Source organism: Sceloporus occidentalis, unplaced genomic scaffold, assembly GCF_023333645.1.
Source record: "Sceloporus occidentalis isolate IW3139 unplaced genomic scaffold, rSceOcc1.0.p SCAF_7, whole genome shotgun sequence".
Lineage (NCBI taxonomy): Eukaryota > Metazoa > Chordata > Lepidosauria > Squamata > Phrynosomatidae > Sceloporus > Sceloporus occidentalis.
In genome coordinates, this window is record NW_028316987.1 from 48,650,167 (window position 1) to 48,672,675 (window position 22,509).

The following is a 22,509-nucleotide window of genomic DNA, read 5'->3' on the forward strand; positions in this document are numbered from 1 at the left end:
TTCATGCCAATTATTGAGGCACTGGGAGGATAATTTTCAGACTCTGATTGTGCCTTTCCAAATACACTGGGAGACTTGATTCTCTTTGCCTCGCCATGCAGGAAGATCAGTAATTGCCTGGAGGTGGATAAAGCATAATGCTTCTATCTTTGCTGAGAAGCATAAATCCAGGTTTATTACAGAGATGTATAAATTGAGTAGAAGCTGTGAGGGGAAACTACACGAATATAAAGAAACTTCCACTTAATCTCTCCCCCCTCCCCATTTTGGAGTAAGTAAAGGACAAGCTAATCCCACCAGTAGTGAAGGGAGAAATTTATAGTTTCTACTATATCTAAAATATCATTTTTGCTGTGTGAGCTCTTAAAGAATATAATAACCAATCCAACACAACTGTCTCAAATATGCATTTTGGCAGCAGCCTGCTTAGATAATTACATCAATCTATACAGATCAATGAAATGGTGATAATTCCCAATCTATCTTGTTTACAGGTCTGCAGTTCTGTTCTGCAAGGCTGGAGTAAGCTGAGTTATTTTCCATAGGGTTTTCAAACACAATCTCTCACTAAGTGATATCTAACTGGATTTGGAAGCCCACAGGGAAATCATCATTGTCGTCATCATCACAATATGTATTTATTACATGTATGACAATAGTGAAATTCAAAATTCATTTGAATGTTCATTGATGATGGTGTCTTCTGCAAGCTTCAGGTGATGATGATTTATGGTGACCCCATGAATTTCATAGGGTTTTCTTTGGCAAGGAGTACTAAAAGAGGTAGTTTTGCCTGTTCCTTCCTCTGAAATACAACCTATAGTACCTGGTATTCATTGATGGTTTCCCATCAAAGTACTAACCAGGGCTGACCCTGCTTAGCTTCTAAGATCAGTCAGAATCAGGTGCCTTTAGGGTATTTAGGATTTTTACACACATTTTAGAGATCAAATCACTACATCAGGCAAGTTGCAAGACAACTGAAAAAAGAAAGATGCATAATTTTTGGCTGGATAATTTTTAGAAAATGTGGATTATTGTTTGAAAGCACCAAGGTGAATCCTAGCAAAACAAACATTTTCAGGACAGCTGGTTTTTGTTTGTTTGTTTTTATAGTGGGTAAGTGAGCATGTGAGCTGGATATTACAATAATCACTGATACTATCCCTAGTCTCAAAAGAAAAAGAAAATATATTTTAATTGAACTTGAGCTGGGAAAAAAATCACTGAGCAGAAAGTATATATTGAGATAGTGGTTTACATTTAAACTAAATTAGGAAAGGAAACCCCCCGATGTGTTTTGTTCAAGGGCACACAAGAAAACATGGCTAGTACCATTGCTTGTCACTATTGTTAGCATTGAAGTACTAACTCAAATCCCATTTACTGTTCTCTGACAATGAATGTTATCAGGTGACAGGTTTTGAGGGAGAGTTTTGGAATTAGTGAGAAGACTTAATATTTCATTTCATCCATTCATCCATACAACATAGCATTTCCTGTCAGCTGAAGTTCTCAAGCCTTTTCTATTTTCAGTCTACAGTAAGACAATAATGTGTAAGTACTGGTTACACTTTTATGTGATCCATATTGCATAGAAATACATTATATGCATTTACTTATTATCCTCCATTTCAGTAGCATATTGTGTTTGTTTTGTTTTGTTTTTTAAAAAACAAATTAAAATGCATGGAGCAATAATTGTGGTAGACAAAGAGAAAATGCTGCAGCAAATCCAATCCAATCCAATCTGAAACGCTGTCGCATAAAGGACAGTAAATACATCAGTGGGAAGTAAGAACTTATGAGAATGGGAAATAGGTTCAGTGACCTTTCTGTGTAATAGGATTCAACAGGCTGAGTTAAATCTGTTTTTCCTTTATTTTCTTCCTTGTCCCCATCCCCATATCCACTGATCATATTTGGTTTGTTTCTTAATATATTTAGATTTGAGGTGGGGATGACAAAGATCTGATATACAACAGAACAGAGTCAGTAAATTCTGGAAGGGAACACCAGTGTCTGAAAAGTCAAGTAACTGAGAGGACTGCTTCTAATCATTTTTGATTTTCATGAAGGAAGGTCTAGCACAAATCCCATCCTAGAGGTGGGGATGAACCAGAGAGGTGGGCAGATTATACACACTCCATCTTGGGATTACATAGCTAGACAGAATGATCTCTCTCTCTCTGTGTGTATGTGCCCTCATGTCACCTACTAGCTTATGGCAATGCCATGAATTCCACAGGTTTTACTTACATAAGGAACACTCAGAGGTAGTTTGCCATTACCTTCCATTAAACAGGAACACCAGGTGTTGTATATAGGCTACAACACCTGGTGTTCCTACTCAAGTACTAGCCAGGTCTGACCCTGCTTAGCTCCCAAGATCCAAGAGGAGCTGGTGCCTTCAAGATATTTAGGCTGTGTAGAACCAACTAGTACAAACCCCAAAGAGACTGTTACTTTGAAGGTTGGTCAAACATATAAGTATCTAATAATTATAGGTGCTTTCTCAAATTCTCTCCTGCTAAGAAACTATTTCTCTTTTCCTTTGTTCCAGCAAAGAACTCTTTTAGCTTGTCTTGGACTGCAGTGCCATCATTTGTTAAGTATGGGATTAGAAGCACATGACAATTAATATGAGTAAAAAGTCTTGAGCTTACAACTCTCAAGAAATTTGCCATTTAAATTTTGACAAAGTGTACTAAATAGTAGAGTGAGATAAGACAGCAGAGACAAAGATAACTGGACACAAGCACAGTTTCACAAAGTCAGGATTAACAGTAAATGATCACTCACCATCTTTTAATTAATTGGTAGAAAGTTTGGAAACAATATGTCACAAGCAGCTTTACCCATAAAATACTATGGAGGGGGGATAATGAGGCATGGTTGTGTTATTTTTATCAGACAATGCAATAACATAACATCTGTGGGAGAGGAAAGTAATGAGCAGTGCACATTTGTTACTTCCCAAAAGAGGGACTGAGAGGTATTTAGGATAATTTTTTGTGTGTTTGGCCACCAATTTATGGCCAAGGAAGGCTCCACAATAATCCAGGCAGTAGTGAATCATTATGTGAAGGGTATGTTCTAGTTTAAATAATATGAACATCTATTCAAAACAGAAAATGCTATAAATTTTAACATTATTACAGAGAGTGGTCAGTTGATGTTTGAATTTCAGTTTGTCATGTACATGAGTAGTTTTCAGTGAGCTCTCCTATATATCATAGGTTTGAAACATCATTTTATTTATCAGTGCAGTTTTAGATATCTATATCCTCAGCTCAAAGTCAACGAGGCTTTGTAACTGTAAATGTCCCTGATCAGATCCACATGGGCCCAGAGTATTCTGGCCCTGAAGCTGCCTTAATGTCCTCATGTTACCTGCCATTCCAGAATGAGAGTAGGTGGCCCATTGTCCTGCCTGCCCCCACTGCTGCCAACATGGTTTGCTCCCTCTGTGGCTGAAAACAAGGCAGCCAGCATCAATGTCATGTATAGGTGCCTTGCTCTGACCTCAGAGGCGTGACTGGAGGCAGTGGATTGCAAAGTGGGGTGCACTATAAACTGATGGAGGTCTCTGGAAGATTTGGAGCCAAAGGTAACTCTTTTTAAAATGGTATATGAGGGGTATATGGTAGATTCAGTAAACAGTCCACACCAGAATCAGGAATGTGGCCCTGCAACATCTGGATTACCTACCATGAGGACATGGGAAGGATGTGGTATTTGGCCATGTGGACATGGTCCAAACAGAATTCCCCTGGTTTATCCAAACCCCCTGCTCAGTCACAATCCCCACAGCACAGAATCATGTAGGCACACCATTTTCCTCTCCCATTAAATCACAAGAAGCATTTAGAGTAAAAGTCCAGCCAACCCTGTATATTTTTCATCTCTGAGAAGTGATTATTGGGTCATAATTACATAGGTCCAAAACATGCTGCAGAAATAATCCAGTTTGAAACCACTTTAACTGCCCTGCCTCAGTGCTAGGGAATCCTTGCAATTTTAGTTTATTGTAGCACCAGAGCACTCTGTCAGAGAAATGTCTCACAGAACTACAGTTCCCAGAATTCCCTAGCATTTAAAGCAGTTTCAACCTGGATTATTTCTGCAGTGTGTTTTGAACCAAATACACTGGGCAGTTAAAGCAGTCTCAAGCCAGATTATTTCTGCAGTGTGTTTTGGACCAGTGATTTCAAATCAGCATGCAAAACTCTTCATTCCTACATTATCCTTATAAATCCAGTGTGGTAGGTCAAATTGCGAGAGAATTCAAGGCCATCCATGCAGTTTCATGGTTTCACCTTTTCCTCCACACTCCCTGCCCCTGTTCAAATGATCAGTGGCTTCTCAGATGACAATAATTTTCCCCCTCCCCTTTTGAAGGTCTTTGTACCATAAAAATAAAGGTTGTGAGACTATTTTGTTCTTTGGCCATGATCTTGGAGGAGAAATACTTTAGGAGCTCTTGCAGATGTGATTTTTCTCAAATTATGCTAAAGAAATAACATGATACAATGTTCTGTTCTGCTACCTCATGATGGAATGAATTTGACCAAGCACTCTTCAAGTGAAATACCAGTGTGCCAGTGAAGTACATATGCTGGCAAGTTCTACCAAGCTAGTGAGATTTCAAGAACAACTTCAATGGCAGATTGCATGTCTGTCATTCAAGAACAAGCCCAGCTACCTAATGAGAGGCTCCTTACCAGAAAAATAACCACCAGCTAACAAACTGGCAACATCAACTTCAATTATGGTATAAAATAGTTGCAACTTGCACCAATGGATAGACGACCCACACTAATAAACTGACAAACATTCAACATCCAAACCTTGCAATGAATTATATTAAACATGTCACTGCTAGTTTCAGTGTGGAGACACAAATACATTTCAAAGTGTTTACACTCTACATTTCCTCTCAATTAATACTTCTCGGCTTTGTTGATCTTTAACTGGATGAACAATGAAGGGCTTCACTTACCTGGCACACCAGGGGGCATTTTCAGGTACTTTCCATTAAAATGCTGAATAACTACTTCACATTTTTCAGTAGATTCCATCCTGGGGGAGAATAAAGAAAATGATTGTTACTGAACTTCTGTCACTTCACAATGATTAGGAAAAAGCTATTTGATTGGGGAAGAAAACCCTCAAAAACAATCCTTGCAGAACTTCATAACAGAAGCAGAGAGAACATTGTATATTACCATATTGAATTAGCTGGCATGGTTCTGTTCTCTTTCTCAATGTATTTACATGACAGCAGTAATATACAGTTTAATTCAAATTTGCTACTGATCTAATGTTTCACATGTGTTTGATGATTTCATGGAAGTGTAGAACTTCCTCAAATACAATAAAAATGCAAAAGAAAGCAAAATCATTAGAGATAAAATGAGGGAAGCATTCTAAATACTATGCATTTTTTGGTTTAGAAACAAGTAAGGCATAAAAAGAAATATGCACATTATAGACTATAAACACAAGCATTCAATATAATACTGTAAAAGCCTAGCACCTGTTATTTTAACATGCTTCTCTTGAGAGAAGCACCTTTCTCACCTAGAATTCTTTTCTAAGAGATTGAAAGACCATTAATTGACCAGTTGAGGGAAAGTTAACAACATACCTATTGTACATTTTTAATATTCTGAGATCAAAATGACTATAATAGTATGAATATGATAGCAAAGTTCATTTAAAAGGTTTAACCCTCCAGGGTCAATGTTCACAGATAGCTCTCTGAAGTTGAATATATAAAACTGTAGCAGTCACTAACCCAAATACTATTGCTTCACTAAAATGGAGGTATAGATACTATTCAGCAGAGTATATTTATCATCACATAGTCTTGCTTCTGTTCTTTTCATAGCAAAAACTGCAGACACCTATAAAATCCCAATTCCTACAAACAGTTTAATTAAGACTGACCAAGATTTAAAAAAAAATTATCATGGTTAAATAGATACCCAGTAGAAACATGAGAAACTAAATATTGTTACCATTTCAATTTTTTCTTGCAGCCATAGAACATAAATGATAGCTTCTAAAAAGTTATTCTTTTTAAGATTTACTACTTCTAATAAGATTCATAATTCTCTGGCCTCCAGAAGATAATATAATCTTCATACCAAACCTCAACAATGCATAATGTGGGGGGCTGAACAGAATGTTTGGGTCTGAATACTGGAAGGCCCTGATTCCAATTCGTACCCACCCAAAAAATTCACTTTGTGACACTGGCTACGTTTTTGTGGGCAAAGATGGGGGAATAAATTACAAGGCTGAAGCATTTTGTGCATGGGAAAATGTCAAAACAAAAGCAAATGACATTAACAAAACTATAAATTGAGGTATACACATTTTAAAGGTTTTAAAATCCAGTTCAATAAATCATGTTAGGCTGCTCCCACATTGCAGAATTAATGCAGTTTGACAACACTTTAACTGCCTTGGCGCCATCCTATGGAATCCTGGGATTTGTAGTTTGTTGTGTCACCAAAGCGTTTCAACAGAGAAAGCTGAATAGCTCACAAAACTACAAATCCCAGAATTCTGTAGCATTCAGCCATGGCAGTTAAAGTGGAATCAAACTACATTAATTCTTCTGTATAGATGCAGCCTCACTCAACCTTAAATTGACTTGAGCTCTGAAGGTCCATCATACATTCACACAAGGGAGTTTATATAGGCTCATTTGACTCATAACTAATATTGCCATTGGACTGCTACCACTTCAAGCAGTGAACATCAAAAACTCATCTCAGAAAACAGAAGTTCTAACAGAATCTCACACAAGAATTAGGATGAGTAGTTGCCATCCTCTCCAACTATCCTGATTTGGCAGGGGCAGTCTCAATTAACTGTCTTTTGTCCCACTTCTTCAACTACTCTTCATATATGCTATTTTCTCTCTCCTTCTCCCACTTTACTCCTTTGTCTGCAGCTTACTTCAATTGCTGCAGAGTTCAAAGTAAAAAAAGTTGTTTGCATTCACTTAACTCAGTAGAGGGGAGAGGAGAGGGACTGAGCAGAATTTTGCCCTTACCAGTAGACAAAGACAAAAACAAAACGCTGCAGCTTCTGCAGCATGACTGTTTTTCCTCATTGATAACATTTGCCATCTTGACCCACACTCTGATATTGCTTAGACACATATCTTCTAGTATTTATCTGTGAGATGCTGGTGGATATGAGTTACATTAGAGCCAGCATGGTGTAGTGCTCCGAGTGTCTATGATTCTGGAGACCAGTATTCAAATCCCTGCTCTGCCATGGAAAACCAGCACATTGCCTTAGGCACATCACATACTCTCAGCCTCAGAGGAAGGCAAAGGCAAACCCCCTATGAACAAATCTTGCCAAGAAAACCCTGTGATAGATTCACCTTAGGTCACGATGACTCAGAATTTACTTGAAGACACATAACGACGAGTTGGATCCACATAAAAATAGATCAGTATATGCATTACAATGTGAATGCTTGCCTTTGTTTGCCTTCTTTGTATGTATTTCGTCTTTTTCTGTGATGCGATAAGTGCCCCCTCAAAGCAGAACTGATCTTAAAGATTCAGAATGGAAAGGTCTGCCCTGGCAACATGTCCTCACTTTACGACCACTTGTATTTTTGGTTTCTAGCTTGATGTCCCTCCAGCAAGGATACTGAAAAAACTGCAACCTTGTTTCGCACTCCTAGCTCAACTTCCTTTCACAGTGGATTAATACAAAGCTAACCCCATCTCTGCAAATCCTCTTTAGTTTTTACTCAGAAGAAGTGATAATGTATTCTTAGGGAGTGCAAAGCTTTTCTCCAGAGTCTAAACACAGGGGTATGTAGGCCGATTTGCATGGGCTCACTGAAGTTTGCAGAGCTAGTTTTGGAAAATCTGAATAGGAGATGATTAACAGGATCAAAATTTATGTTACTTTGTTTGAGGAGGAGGCACTAAAACTGTCCATTTTGGCTTGCAATCATGGCACTCTTTTGTTGACCTGACCACCCTCCCCAACACACACAGACTGCTAGGAACATGTGGAATGGGCAATTCCTATAAACAAAAAGACCGAAATTGGGATCATTCAGATTTAACTGAGCGTATGTCGGCAGTGAGTCTTTAAAGACTCTTGTCTCCAAAAGAATAGTAGCTGCAGGCGTGGAATGTCAAACCATGTTACCCTGCACCACACAGCAGTGACAATTTCATTTTTAAATATGGGGGCAACTCTTCAGAACTCAAAGTATTCCCAGTTCCATTCCCCAATGCAACAGAGAGGCTGCCAAGGGAAGGAGCTTCTGTACACTTGGTACATTTTATGTGGGAAGAGAACAAAAGTGAAATCCACAGTGCTTGGCAATAACTAAAAGGGGGGCACCACTTGAATTGCCAGCCTCTTTAGAAAGAGCCTCCATAGTCCATTTGCTTCTCACGTTTTACAACTAACCACTCTTAAATGGAGGAGCTAGCTATCTGTAATGTGGCTTGCACACTTCACTTGAAACAGACACTAGTGTTACGAATTCCATCTAAAAATGAAGGATAAGAGACAAAGCAGTAGCAATGTGCTCTTTTTAAATGCACTTCTGAACAATTCTCATTGTGCCCACTCTTCATCTCTATTCCCTGAATCCTTTAGAGCCATCTAGTTTAATGTACAGTAGGCAGTCTACAGTGTATTTACTGGCCCTCACATTAGAGCATGAAAGGTCACACTTCTGAAGGTTCAACTATTTATCAGAGGTGCAGCAGCAATGCAGTTGCCTCCTGTGGAATACAGTTTGCTGGCATACTTCATGTTCATTCGAACAAACAATAAATGTAAAAAAATGTTCCATCTGCAATAGACTCAACTGATCTTTACAATGAGCAGTGTATAGTGGGAAAATATCTGAACACATACAGTTAATGTATTCATAAGGTTTCCCATCTTTCATCTATATAAGCATATGAGAGCTTGGCAAAAACACACTACAAATAAGAATGCTATGAGTAAAACATTTCTATTGGACGTAAGAAAGACATAACAACCATTATGAAATGACGGTAACATCATTACTTTTTGTGTAATGGATAATGTTTATTCATTACATTTTTACTTGCTTTTGGACAGCTTTCTTAAATAATTTTAAAGGGATTTTTTAAAGGCCAATTTCTTATCTTGTAAGAATTTTTTTGGCCAAAATATAAAATCTTACTCAGTTCTCTTATAATATTAACATGAATGAGTTACTCTCTCACACACACACATCCTCTCTCTCTCTCTTTCTGTATCCATGTCCTTTTTTTTCCCCTTTACAACTTATATCGCTTTTTAAAAGTAATTTCCCAAAGTCTGATCATAGGAGGATACAAGCCTGGAGCCAGAGTGGATTTTTTTTTTTTTTTTTTTTATAAACCTTAGGGAATTTGCTGCCAAGCAAGAAGAGAACAAATCATGTGCTCCTCCAGATGTTTTTGGATACCAGCTTCTGTCAGCTCTCACTGGGATGGCTAGGAATGATGGAAGATGAATTCCAGCAACATCTGGAAGGCCAGAGCTTTCCTGTCTCTACAGTAGATTGCATATCTCTTTATATATGGAATACTGGGGTAGCAGTCTCACATAATTTCTAGCTTGACAGAATCAAGGAAAGGACAAGAATTTGCACAGAACTATTTATTATTTTGGCAAAACTTTTCATTTTATATATCCATTCTGTATACCCATGGTGTTTCTAAAACATGCGCATCAAGAATTAGAAACCCGAGCTGATAATTTAAGCCAAATGTCAGTCACAACCAAAGCAACCCAAGTTCATCTTTCCAGTAGACATATATTTATATTATTTTAGAGTGAATATTGTTTCCTCTGTAAACCATAATTGTCCCACATAGTTATTAGAATTTCAAAAGTAATGGGGAGCCTTCACAATGATAACAAAAATAAATACTGCATGCAGAGACCTTACGGAACTAAGTCAATAGTACATGCTCATTAAGCCAATTAATACAACCACATATGAAAAAGACAAAATATGTATTAGAATGAGTAACAAGATGATTAGCTGACAGTTCCTAGCTAAACTCTGGCAGCATAAAATAATAGGTTAGTAGCACAACACTGTAATTTTCCTTTAGTGCTATACTGAATATGTGGTTTCATTCTCATAAATTGACAATGAGAGTTACAGTCAAATAACATCTGGAGGACCACAGGTTCCTAATCCTTGCTTTATATGGCTTGTGAAATATAATTTCAATGAAGGACCTCCACCCCTGAAAAAAGAAACTAGCAGCACTGTTTTTAGGTAGAACCTGACTCTCAAAAGGATAGTATGGGCCTGAACAAACAGGCCAAAATAAAGCTGCTTCGGGTCACTTTGGAGGTATGCTGTTTAAATGATGAATGTGTCCTAAGATGCTGGAAGCTGCACCAAAGCCACGATCCAGTCCTATTTAAACAGCATACCTCCAAAGAGACCCGAAGCAGCTTTATTCTGGCCTGTCTGTCTGGGCCCTATGAAACTGATGTTGATAAAACTGAACGGAAAAAAATTAAATCAAATTATTGAAATGTCAAATGTTTTGGCTTCCACATTCCTCAGTGGTAGCCATTTAATGGAAGAGATAAACAACATCCAGTAGTACTTTACTATGTAAAGTGCTGTGCAAACTTTAAAGCATTCTATAAATAAATGTTAATAATAATAATAGTTTAAAAATTCCCAGGCTGTACAAATGAAATTCATTAGGTAGTATTGAAGGCACGAATGGTTTTGTCCTCTTAATTTAAGCCACACAGTGTTAAGGTGTCATGTCTGTAGATCAAAAACTTTTCTTTCTTCTCGCACATGTTTGGAACATGGGATTGCTCTATTGTAAATACAGCCATATTGGAAAGGCTGTGTCACTCAGAATTAAAATATTTAGCAATAGGTAGTTATTGTTTTAAATGATTGCTGACTTGTACACAGTTCAGTGGTGTTTTATCCCCAAATACTGAAAGTTGTATTTGGGCTGCTGATATTCAAGCACATATATGACATCAGTGGAACTTCAAATCATGTTTTATAGTATTACCAAATCATTTTTTGGTGTACTGTGATAGATTTTGCCCATTTTCTTCTGTTAAAAGTACTTTCATACAGATGAGCACAAGTGATGCAACACCTAGATGCATAGTGATGTGACCCAGGATTTTCAGTTGGTATTTTTATTGTATAGCAGCATGGTGTAGTGGTTTGACTACTGAACTACAACTCTGAGACCAGGGGTTGAACCCCCATTTGGCAATAGAAACCCACTCAGCCTTAGAGAAAGGCAATGGCAAATCCACTCTGAAAAAATCTTGCCAAGAAAACCCTATTAAAAGTTTGCCTTAGGGTCATCATAAGCTGGAAACAATTTAGAAGCACACAACAACAACAACTTTTTGTAGCATTTACTAGCAGCTTCTTTAGTGTATGTTGTTGGAAAGTAATAATAGGAGGCTTATTAGTAGCATTAGCAAGGCATGGAAATTAGTTATCAAGGGGCATCCTTTTATCAGTGATAATTGGGAGATATTGAGTGGAAATCAATCCTGAAAGGTCAGTGATTGTCCCCCCCCCCTTTTTTTTTTAGCAGAGAAGAGATAAGTGGAAGGAATATCAACAACGTAAGATACACAGATGGCACCATACTACTAGCAGAAAACCCAGTGACCTGGAACAATTAATAAGGAAATTAATACAAGAAAGTGTTTAAGGCTGGCTTGCAATTGAACATTAAGAAAACAAAAAGAATGACTTCAAAACTGATGAAGAGGAAGTTAAAATAGTTAAAGATTTACCATACCTTGGATCAGAATGTAAATTATAATCAAATCAGAAGAAGACTAGAACTGGGAAGGGCAGCTATGAAAGAACTGGACAAGATCTGGATTGGAGACTAGGTTGAAATCCACACTTGGTTATACAAACTCGCTGGGTGACCTTAGGCACATCACACATTCTCAGCCTTAGAGGAAGGCAAAGGCAAACCTCATCTAAACAAATCTCACTAAGAAAAACCTGTGATATGTTCACATTAGGGTCACCATAAGTCAGAAACAGCTTGAGGACACACAGCAACAACAACCTATTCTATGTCAACAGCCAAGGCATCAGACAAAATTTTACAAGAGCCACCTTCTAGGTTCACCCTTCAGGAAGGGATGAGGACATAGTAAAACAGTGCCTTCAAATCCCATTACAGTGAGAAATCCAGCAGAACCAACAGGAACAAACTCCCACTTGTCCACTTCTTAGCACAGATCATCTACAAGGTAAACAAGAAAGCCGTCTCTCTCCAATCATTAGGCCTGTAGTTGGACTGAATCTATTTTGTCCAAAGAGTCTTGGAGGTGAGACTAGAATTGAAATAAATCTTTGATGAATGATATAATGTTTTTAGTCTTCAAAAACATTACACTTGATCTTAGCCAAAATGCAGAGAAACGATATTTTTGTTAACTGATTTGTACTGTAAGATGTCCTGAGATCTTTGAATATAGGAGAGGATATAAATATTTTAAATAATTAAATAAATAATACTTTCAGATTTTTTTCAGTCCCAAATAAAAAAGAGGGGGGAGTAAGGAGAGAAGAACAGTGCATATCTTGACACACTGAGACACCACACTGAGAAATAAAAAACATCCATGATGCTGTGAAGTCAAAGGCTTTCACAGCTGGCATCCATAGGGTTTTTTGTGGATTTTTGGGGCTATGTGACCATGTTCTGTAAGAGTTTATTCCTGATGTTTCACCAGCATCTTGTGGCTGGCATCTTACGACAATACTGCCATGGAAGTGAATGGAGTATACAGTATATATACTGTGTGAGGAAGTGATTTACATGTTAATCTGCGTGTTGGTTTGTTGCTGAATGACAAGGCCTCAGGGTGTCTATTTAATTAGTGATCCATTGTCTGCTGGGAAAATAGGAATCAAAGCACATGAAAGACACTGCAGATTGGGTCAGCCAGAAAAATCAGCAGTAGCAGAACATGTTATGAACTATCCTGGGCATAAACTGCTGTTTGAAAACACTGAAATTCTGGACCATACCAACAACTATCAGGTCAGAATACACAGGGAAGCCACTGAAATCTACAAACACCTAGACATTTTCAACAGGAAAGAAGAAACCCTTAAAGTAAACACAATTTTGCTACCAGTCCTGAAAAACTCAAGACCCAGCAAATACAAATGACAACCAGCCAGGACCAGTGGTTTTCCAGCAGACAGTGGATCACTAATTAGACACCTTGAAAATTTGCCATTCAACAATAATCCAACACAGAGATTAACATGTAAATCACTTCCTCTCAACCAAGGGTCACACATATCCCACTCACTTGCATGCCAGCATCCTCTGAAGAAGCCAGCCACAGATGATGGCTTAATGTCAATAATAAACTCTTCCAGAACACAGACACTTAGCTGTAAAAACCCACAAAAAAACTATCCATGGTGCTCTTTGCACTTTGGGGCTTGTTACCTAGAAAATTCCTCTACACTTACAAATGTTCCTTTTTTGCAAAGGAAAATATTACTTTTGTGCAGAAAACAGAGGGTTTTTTGCTGTTTGCACAAAAAATTATTTAAAAGGCTCTCTGCAAAAAGCACATTTTTGCACAAATCAATTTTGGGAGAGGGGGATCCTGAAGTGAAAACAAAACCCACCATATTCTAACAAAGCCTAAACCATTTTAATTAATTCAGAATGTTACAGTGAATTGTTCTTAAATGGAAGGACAAAATTAATGAAAATTGGCAACCCAGTTGAGACACCACTATACACTCTAGCACTCTAGTGCTCAAAATTGGAACACTGGAAACTAGCCAGTAATTATCCAATAGGATGGGAAGCACAGAGGGATTTCTTTCAGCCAAAGGATTACAATTGCCCTCCTCCAGGAATATTGAAACCCTTTGTTGCTGGGGGAAAAAGCACTGGCTCTTTCCTATACCAACTTGGCCAGTCACTTCTGTGTGTCAGGAAGGGCAAGGATCTAAAAAAAGACATGGTGGTTTTGACTTCACTACAGATCCTGTTTGCATCCTCGTTCTGTACAATTTGAAAAATATATCTACCTATGTAGACTTAGGTAATGTGTGTGTGCCTATGTGTAGAGGCACATGGATGCACAAATACTTGTGCAAGTATCCACTGGCTTAAAAGCCACACCATGATCCTTCATTGGAAAATGCATAGAAGAGTAAATCCCATTAGAAGACAAGAGTGTGTAGTCTTTTGATCAGAAATTGTTTGAAAGCTGTATCATGTTCTCCACTGGGAAAAACATCCCTAAGCAGTATACACTCCATTACAGGACGTGGATGCACGTTATTCTGCTATTACAGAATGAACCATGTTTCCTGATAAATGTCAGTTACAGAAAACTAACTTTCATTTTCTGAAGATGTTTCTTAATGATAGAAGTTCACTGAAATAGTAGATACCATCAGTTTTTTTTCTTTGCCTGATGTCTTGTATCTTAAATTGACCTTCGAAGATTCACCCTGAAGTGACATTTTATAGAAGACTCATAAAACTCTGAAAACAAGAAAAAAAAGGAAGAAGAAGGAAATGCTGACAGTCAGGCATTAAACCATTGCAGTGCTAGTGGGTATATAATACTTAATGTGAAAGTGAGGATAAATCAATCAGTGCCTCGCTATGCTTTATGCTATCTATTTTCCTGTTCTGGAGATGCCAGTAAATTTGTTCGACATCAATTGCCTTAGAAGAATATGGCTTTATTGCTCACATAACTACGTCAAAGTTACCAGTGGATCTTTATTTTTGAAAAAAAGCCAGCAGGCATAGGCCTGTGAAATCCCTAAATGGATTTTAAAAACTGCCCATATAAACCACGAGTAGGTAAACTTTTTTGAATGAAGGGCTACAGTATCTTGAGGGAAAGTGATTGGGGACACACACAATAGGAAGCAGGGATAAAGTAAAAAATTGGGCAGAGTCCTGCTTCCTTTTTCTTCTTTTTGCCTTTTCTCCTTCATTAATCTATCATCCAGTCATTCTGTCATTCATTCATTCATTAATTCTTTCTCCCACAGACAAACACACAAACTTTGAGGCAGACAGATTGTAATCAGATTTCTAATTCTCTGGGGAAGCTGCTTCAGTTCTAAACAAGTCATCAGGAATGGACTGTCACTGAATAAGGGTAAATAGACTGAAGCTTAATCCAGGCAAGACAGATGTTTTCCTAGGCAACTAAAAGGCAAATCAGGGAACAGGTATTCAGAGTCATAGCCATGTTAGTCTGGAATATCATTATGCAAAGGGGTCTTGTAACACTTTTGAGACTAACTGGAGAAAGAAGTTGTAGCATAAGCCAGGGGTAGGCAACCTTTTTGAGCCGGGGGCCAGGTTGCTGTCCCTCAGACAACTGGGGGGCCGAAGCCAAAAAATAAATAATTAAATAATTTTTTTAAAAAAATTAAATATATAAATAAACCAGGACAAATGTAGGGCAACATTTTCAAATGGAAGACACTTTTTTAAAAAAAATGGAGGACACGCAGAAAAATTTGCTGATTTTTTAAAAAATGTTAATATAAATGCATGTTTCTGAGGCTTCTATAGACAATTGCCCCCCAAAGGCCCCAGTGGCAATCGGCGGCAGGACCGGGCTGGGGCCGGTCCCAAGGCATTGCCGGGCCACATCCGGCCCGCGGGCCGCAGGTTGCCTACCCTGGCATAAGCTTTCATAGACTTGGTCTACTTCCTCAGATGCCAGAAGAAGATGCATCTGTGGAAGGAGACCAAGATCTTAAGCAGATGGGACAAATGGAGCAACCAGAGGCCATTCCTGCCCTGATCGCTGTGGGACCATGATGACTGCACATACTCAGCCCCGATTCAGGCTGCCACCGTGGTCCTAAACAGAGCCATCAGAAGGAGAGGATCTTGTCTGATACTTTTTGGCCCACTTCTTCCACAAAGACACAGCTTTGGCATGGCTTCTGGCCATGTTCAGGATGTGCATCATCTAAATGCTACGTCCCGGACATGGCTAGAAAGTGCGTCATTTGGCCCATCTGTTTCAGGCTGAATTCTACATTTCTTTCACACAGTCTCAAAGGTGCTACAATAATCTTTGCATACAGGAAATAGGCATTCAGCCTGTACACACTTCTTGAAGACACAGGCTTGCAATTTCACTGTACGCTTGGATTTAGAACTCAACATACTTTCTCAAGTTTCTGTGGTGGCCAAATGTGTGTTTGCACAGTTAAACCAACTGCACCAGCCATTCCTGGATATGTCTAATGCAGTGCACACATGGTATCCACTGGGGTTTGATTTCAGCAGCACCACCCCATGGATATCAAAATCCACTGACGTTTAAGTCCCATAAAATACAATGGCATAGTGAAATTGTGCCCCTTATATAAAACAAAAAAAACAAGCTTGGCTATTTGGAATTTATATATTTTTTGGAATATTTTCAAGCCATAGATGCTTGAATCAGTGGATAAAAATCTGGGGATATAGAGAGCTGACTGTATGGCCATGTGGCGATACATGTCTTAGTTATATCCCATTTGGATTACTGTAACATGTTGTATGTAGGGCACCCCTTAAAAAGTGCTCAAATACCTCAGCTGTCACAAGGAACTGCATTCAGACTGGAACTGTTCAAAATGAATTACTTGACTCCCTTGCTACAACAGCTCCACTGGCTACTACCTTATCTACAGGCATAGTTCAAAGTGCTAGATATTCCTATAGAAACCTGTGTGACTTGGGTCCAGGCTATATGGAGGACTATATTTTCCCATATGAGCACCCACCCTGCCTGGGGGAGATTATTTTTTCAGTTGTGCCACCTTCACAGTCACATGTGGCAAGATTTGGGGAGAGTCTTCATGGCAGCTGCTCCCTGGCTCTAGAACATTCTTCCTAGGGAAACTGGACTTGTCCCTCCCTGTTTTCCTTTTGCTGGTAGGCAAATACTTTACTTTCAAAGGGCTTGAAGGACCAGTATATAAAGAAAATGCTTCTTATAGTATCTTACTTTTTTTTACTTTCATGCCTTTTTAGTGGATGTTTTATATTTTAAATTTAAAAAAATACTATACATAGTTTAATTAATTTTTTTAAAAAATAGCTTTGTAAGTTTTTAACCTATCAGTGCTTTCATCTGTATCAGTTCAATTTTTGTAAGCCACTTTGATCCCCAGTCTAGAGGAACCATCACACCACCACCAACACTTGGGATTGGTGAGCTGGATATAGGGAAAGATTATGGATGCTATGAGTACTCCTTAATATTTGCATCCTCCACAAAAAGCAGGGACATCATAAGAAGGAAAAGAAGACCTGCTTTGAGATTCTCCACATTTCAAAATAAATCATGAATTTGTAGATTTCCTGCATGCACTTTCTGAGGGAAAAAACAAACCAATATGAAGTCGAAGGCTTTCATGGCCGGCATCCATAGTTTTTTGTAGGTTTTTTGGGCTATGTGGCTATGTTCTAAAAGAGTTCTAGAAGAAACCCCAGTATTTCTTGACAGGAACTAGTGTTTTGTTTTTGAGGTTTTTGCAGAAAATACATTCTTTCTGCCCCCAAATAAGTTTTCTGCACAGGAAAACATTGTGTAATATTTCCAAATCAGTTTTCCCCAATGGAGTCCTGAAATATGAACATTGCTTGAAAATTGTGCAAATGTCCGTGTTCTCAGAGGAAATGGATAAAAGTTCTTAAATTATTAATTCTTCCATATAAGAATGATATGAACTAACCAGAGATTATACATTCCTAGGGTAGATTCATTTATCTGTGTTACTTTGTATAATGCTTCACCCCCTATTCCACCACTGTATCAGTTTACAATTTTTAAAGCTCTGTGTGAAAATTCATATACTTTTAAAATGTTATTCCTTAATTTATGCCATTAAATACACTTCCACCCTAGTGTATGCATTTTATGTATATTTTTGAACTTCATCACAAAATTCACAGAAGTGTGAAAAACAAAAGATATTTGCATATGCTTGCATATTCATTTGGGAAGTGTGAATGAGGTGGGTTTACATTAAAATGTGAACCGAAAATAATTTTCTCTTCATTCTGTAAAGAGGCAGTATCTACTGAGGTAAAACAAAGAAATTTTGCATATCCCATATCATAAAGCAACACCTATTTCCTTCTTTACACAACACATGCCAGGGATCCAGGATAGCTTATTGCATAAAGTACAAAATGGTTCTGAAAAAAATGGGATACAATGAAATGGTATCTGAATTTTGCTATATTTTGTTTTGTTTTTCTAATCCTCTCTTTGCACAATATTAGCCTATGTCATCATTACCAGAATAGAGCCTATTATCGTATGTACTCTATTATATGTCAAGAAATGTATGCCCCAAAATTGACCCTAAAATTTTGGGTCAACTTATATACAGGTCAATACACTAATACTGCTTAGAAAGGTCCTGAAACAAGCACTGTTGTGATGACCCACTCTTCGTGCCTCGAGACAGGAGTTTTGTGTGTGTGTGAAAGAGTCTCTTTGCATCAAAGAAACACCCCATTTAACTCCACGTCTTTCTCTCCCCATCTGATTTTAAAGCCTTCTCAATCCACCAAAGAAACACCCTATTTAACTCTACTTCCTCTCCAATCCAATTTTCAAACCTATCCTCCAGCACCTGAGAAGTCTGGTGGTCGGGAGAGGTCCAGAGATGGAGAAGAAGGGACAGAAGTGGTGTTTTCCCTTTTCCATCTTTTGTTATAGTTCCCTAAGTTTTATCCTTCACTTATCCACAGGTCATATCAAAATCCAAGATTTTGACCCTGAAGCCTTTCCCCAATTTATAAATGAGGTCGACTTGTACACAAGTATATACGAGATGTCTCTTTGGTGGCTTCTTTTTTGAAAATAATGGACAGGAAAACTGTGCGTAAAGCAGTATTACCATTAAAACACATCCCCCTTTCCAAGAATTGCAGTAAATTCAATCCCCAGCATGTAGATTTTTTTGGGGGGGGGGGGAAGGAGGGATATCCACCCAAAGGCATTTTATTCAATTAAAAAAAGCTTTAAGGAAAACACCATGTTTGAGAACGTAAACAATTGTACATTTTCAAATGTGTACAAAATTATTTTGAAAAGGCACACAAAAAAAACACATACAGATTTTCATTCAGTCCAGATAAAAATTCACTAGAGTGAAATTAAGCTTGCCAGGTTCTCCTACTCTTAGTGAATTCTGTGGGAACCCCAGAAAAAAGATACTTTTACTGAAGTAATGTAACCCCAGACCAACACAGTGCAGAGGAGCAGCCACCTTTTCCAGCCTCCAATGAAGAGGGGCCAAGTAGTTTTATGTCAGGTGCAATTGTGCCTGGATGCTGATATGGCTCAATGTCCTGGATCTCTTCACTGGTGTAAATGTCCCTGACATATAGTGCCATTCATCCTCCTTTCTTGTTTGGCCTATTTCTCTTGTATTCCTACATTCCAATCATAAGACTCATCCCACCAGGTTTCCGTGATGCCTATTATATCATACTTGCTTTGTTGTGCTAGGAGTTGAAGTTCATCTTGCTTATTCCCCATGCTCTGTGCATTAGTGTAGAGACATCTTAGACCATGGGTCCCCCCTACTTGCTGCCTGTGCAAGTTTTTTTGCCTCCCACTTTTGGGTCCTTGCACTGGTTGTCTTGTTCCCTCTATGACAGTTTGACTATTTTCTCCAGTCCTTTTGCCTTCCAGAATACTGTCTCCCTCCCCCACAACTCAGTTTAAAGCCCTCCTGATCAAATTCTTGAGACTATTGGCCAACACGTTTCTTCTAACTGGCATGAGATGCAACCCATCCCTTGCGAGAACTCCCTCCTCATGGAACTTCAGACCATGATCCAAAAATCCAAATTGTTCTTGGTGGCGGATGCTCTAGTCAGTAAAGGCCTGCTGGACGAGATCCATCTTAATAGCCTTCTTAAAGGTTTCCAAGGTGGTAATCTGATGGATCTCGTCTGGCAAGTCGTTCCAGAGTCTAGGAGTGATTGTGAAAAGGATTGCTGGGTCACTGCAGAACATTTAGTACTCTTCGGTTGAAGCACATTCTGTGTATGGTCCCCTTATTCCATGGTTGGTCAGCAAGCCTCTACGTTGCCTGTCTTTATTCCTCAGAAGAGAGCCACTTACATTACTAGATTCTTTTATAAGTCTGTATTCCACCTTGTCATTTTTGTTCTTTTCAAATTTCAACTAAGTATGTCAGTAAAAATACCAGTCTTCCAAATATAAGTTAATATTTCAGATATGTCTTTCCTGTTATCAAATTTATAATAAGGCAAAATTAATGAATTCACTAAGAAGAAGCAACAGTGTTTCATCATCCTTCATTCCTTCTTAACATTTTCTTGAGAGCATTGTTCTTTTGTATCAAGGACAAAAGGTGAAATTGCAATGCCTATTAACTCATGCCACCTTATTAGCACAGAAGAAACTCATATCACTCATGGTGAACTCAAACATGTTACTTTGTACAGGAAAATATGAAATACCTGTTATCATTTTATGTTCTCATTGTTTCATGTGTTCCTTGCCATGCAGAGTTCATTAGAGGAGTTTGGCTTTTACTTTGTTAACTGCAAAACCATTGTTCGTTGAAAGAATTTTTGGAAAAAAAGAACAGCAACTTGCATCTTTTCTAGAAACAGGCATGCTCTATTCTTCCTACATGATACAAGATGAATGGGAAGGACATTCTGATCCATTTCAGGAACCTAGTATTTTATAGGCTCTCTGACTGTGCTATATAATGGTCACAGCTTGCACACACTATAAAACAGGCATTTGCTTCATTTTATGGGTGAGGGGAGTTCTGGAAGCACTCATTAACTCCATTATGCATTCAAGACTTGTGTGCATAGCAAACTGGAATATTGCTAATTTGTATCATACAGTCATTCCTCCATATCCACCAATTCTACTCAAAAAACCAAATCTTGATTTTGCCATTTTTAAAATAAGGAACATCATTTTACTTTGCTGTCGTTGTTAACTGTGCATCGATTTCGACCCATGGTGACCCTAATGGGACTTGAGCTTCCACGGATTTTGGTATCCATGGGGGCTTCAGAAACCAAATCCCAGTGGATAACAAGGACCTGTTGTACAAGTCTCATAATTCAAAGGTCACAAGTGTCTTGTATTCATTTGCTCGTCCACAAAATTACATTGTGGTTTTTAAAAGACAAGGTTTTTTTAACCTTAATATTGGCTTTTAATACTCAATATAAAAAACACAAAAGCATTTTCTTTCCTGATGCACCATAATACTAACAGCACAATCCCATAGATGTTTACTCAGTTGTAAATCCCTATGTATTCCAAGAAGATTATTTTTAGCAAGTATAGTGAGGATTGTAGCCTAAGGCTATTCTTTTCACACATTGTGCAAAAGATGCCTTTTGTGTTCTAGCGTGTTGTATTCCTACATGCTAAAAACTATTTATTTATTTATTTATTTATTTATTTATTTATTTATTTATTTATTGTACTCTCCCCACTCCCAGTCTAGGGCTTACAAAGTTAAAACAGATGCAGATAAAACATTTTCATTGTACAAAAGTAAAAAATAGAATTCAATTATTATTAAAATTTAAAGCATTGAGTAATAAAACAATCAAAAAGAACAGGAGACGTAAACAACACAAGACGTAGAAACCTCCTCCCCACATCTTAGCAGACTTCAAAGGCCTTCTAAAACAAAAAAGTCCTCCCAAAACTTTGCCTGCCTGTAAAAGAATAACAAAGAAGATGCCAGTGTAACCTTTCCAGAACGTTGTTTCAGAAACCGGTAGCAGCCACTAAGAAGTCCCTCTCCTGTCTTCCCACCAGAAATAGCTGTGAGGATGGCCTCAACATGGTCATGTTTGTATGGATAGTTATGGTCCTTCTGATAACATGGACCTGAACAATGTATTCCATTGTGGTCATACCCAGCACTTTGAATTGTGACCAGAAAACCATGTCTGTGGAGTCCATCCGAAATCATATGTTCTTTCTATTCAGTTCAAAGGCTGCATTCCAGTTCCAAATACACAATGCCTAGTTCCTTAGATGCTTCTCTAATGTCGTCATCATCATCATCATCATCATCATCATCATCATCATCATCATCATCCTCAATATAATTGCTACCACCAGCATTACAATAAGAGCAGCAGTGGCAGCAATACTGGCACAATAAATGCAAAGGTGTGTGCATGTGGGTGAAAACAGTCAACTGTCAGGATACCAGTAATTTATCCTGTTAGGTTCTTAAGGTGGACCTTCTTGGTCTTGAGCCAACAAAGTACTTATGGAATGGGCCAAGTAAAGACTATGTTAATATACCTTGATGAAACATAACTACAGTACAGCAGTACATTTCTGCAGAGGGGAAAAACAGTTATTTTGGGAAAAGGGACTGACAGGGATTAGGTAATTTCCCCTCCT

The 22,509-nt window shown here is 38.2% G+C and overlaps 1 protein-coding gene across 2 annotated transcripts in view; it reads right to left on the reverse strand.

The window, feature by feature from the left end:
* The window catches only part of LOC149309712 (RNA-binding motif, single-stranded-interacting protein 3), a 575,089-nt gene that overhangs the window by 145,326 nt on the left and 407,254 nt on the right, over positions 1-22,509 (reverse strand). For both annotated transcript variants that reach the window (XM_089531314.1, XM_089531316.1), the window contains exon 6: positions 5,003-5,082. In XM_089531314.1, the coding sequence (XP_089387440.1) occupies positions 5,003-5,082 (80 nt within the window). The remainder of the gene's footprint in view (positions 1-5,002; positions 5,083-22,509) is intronic.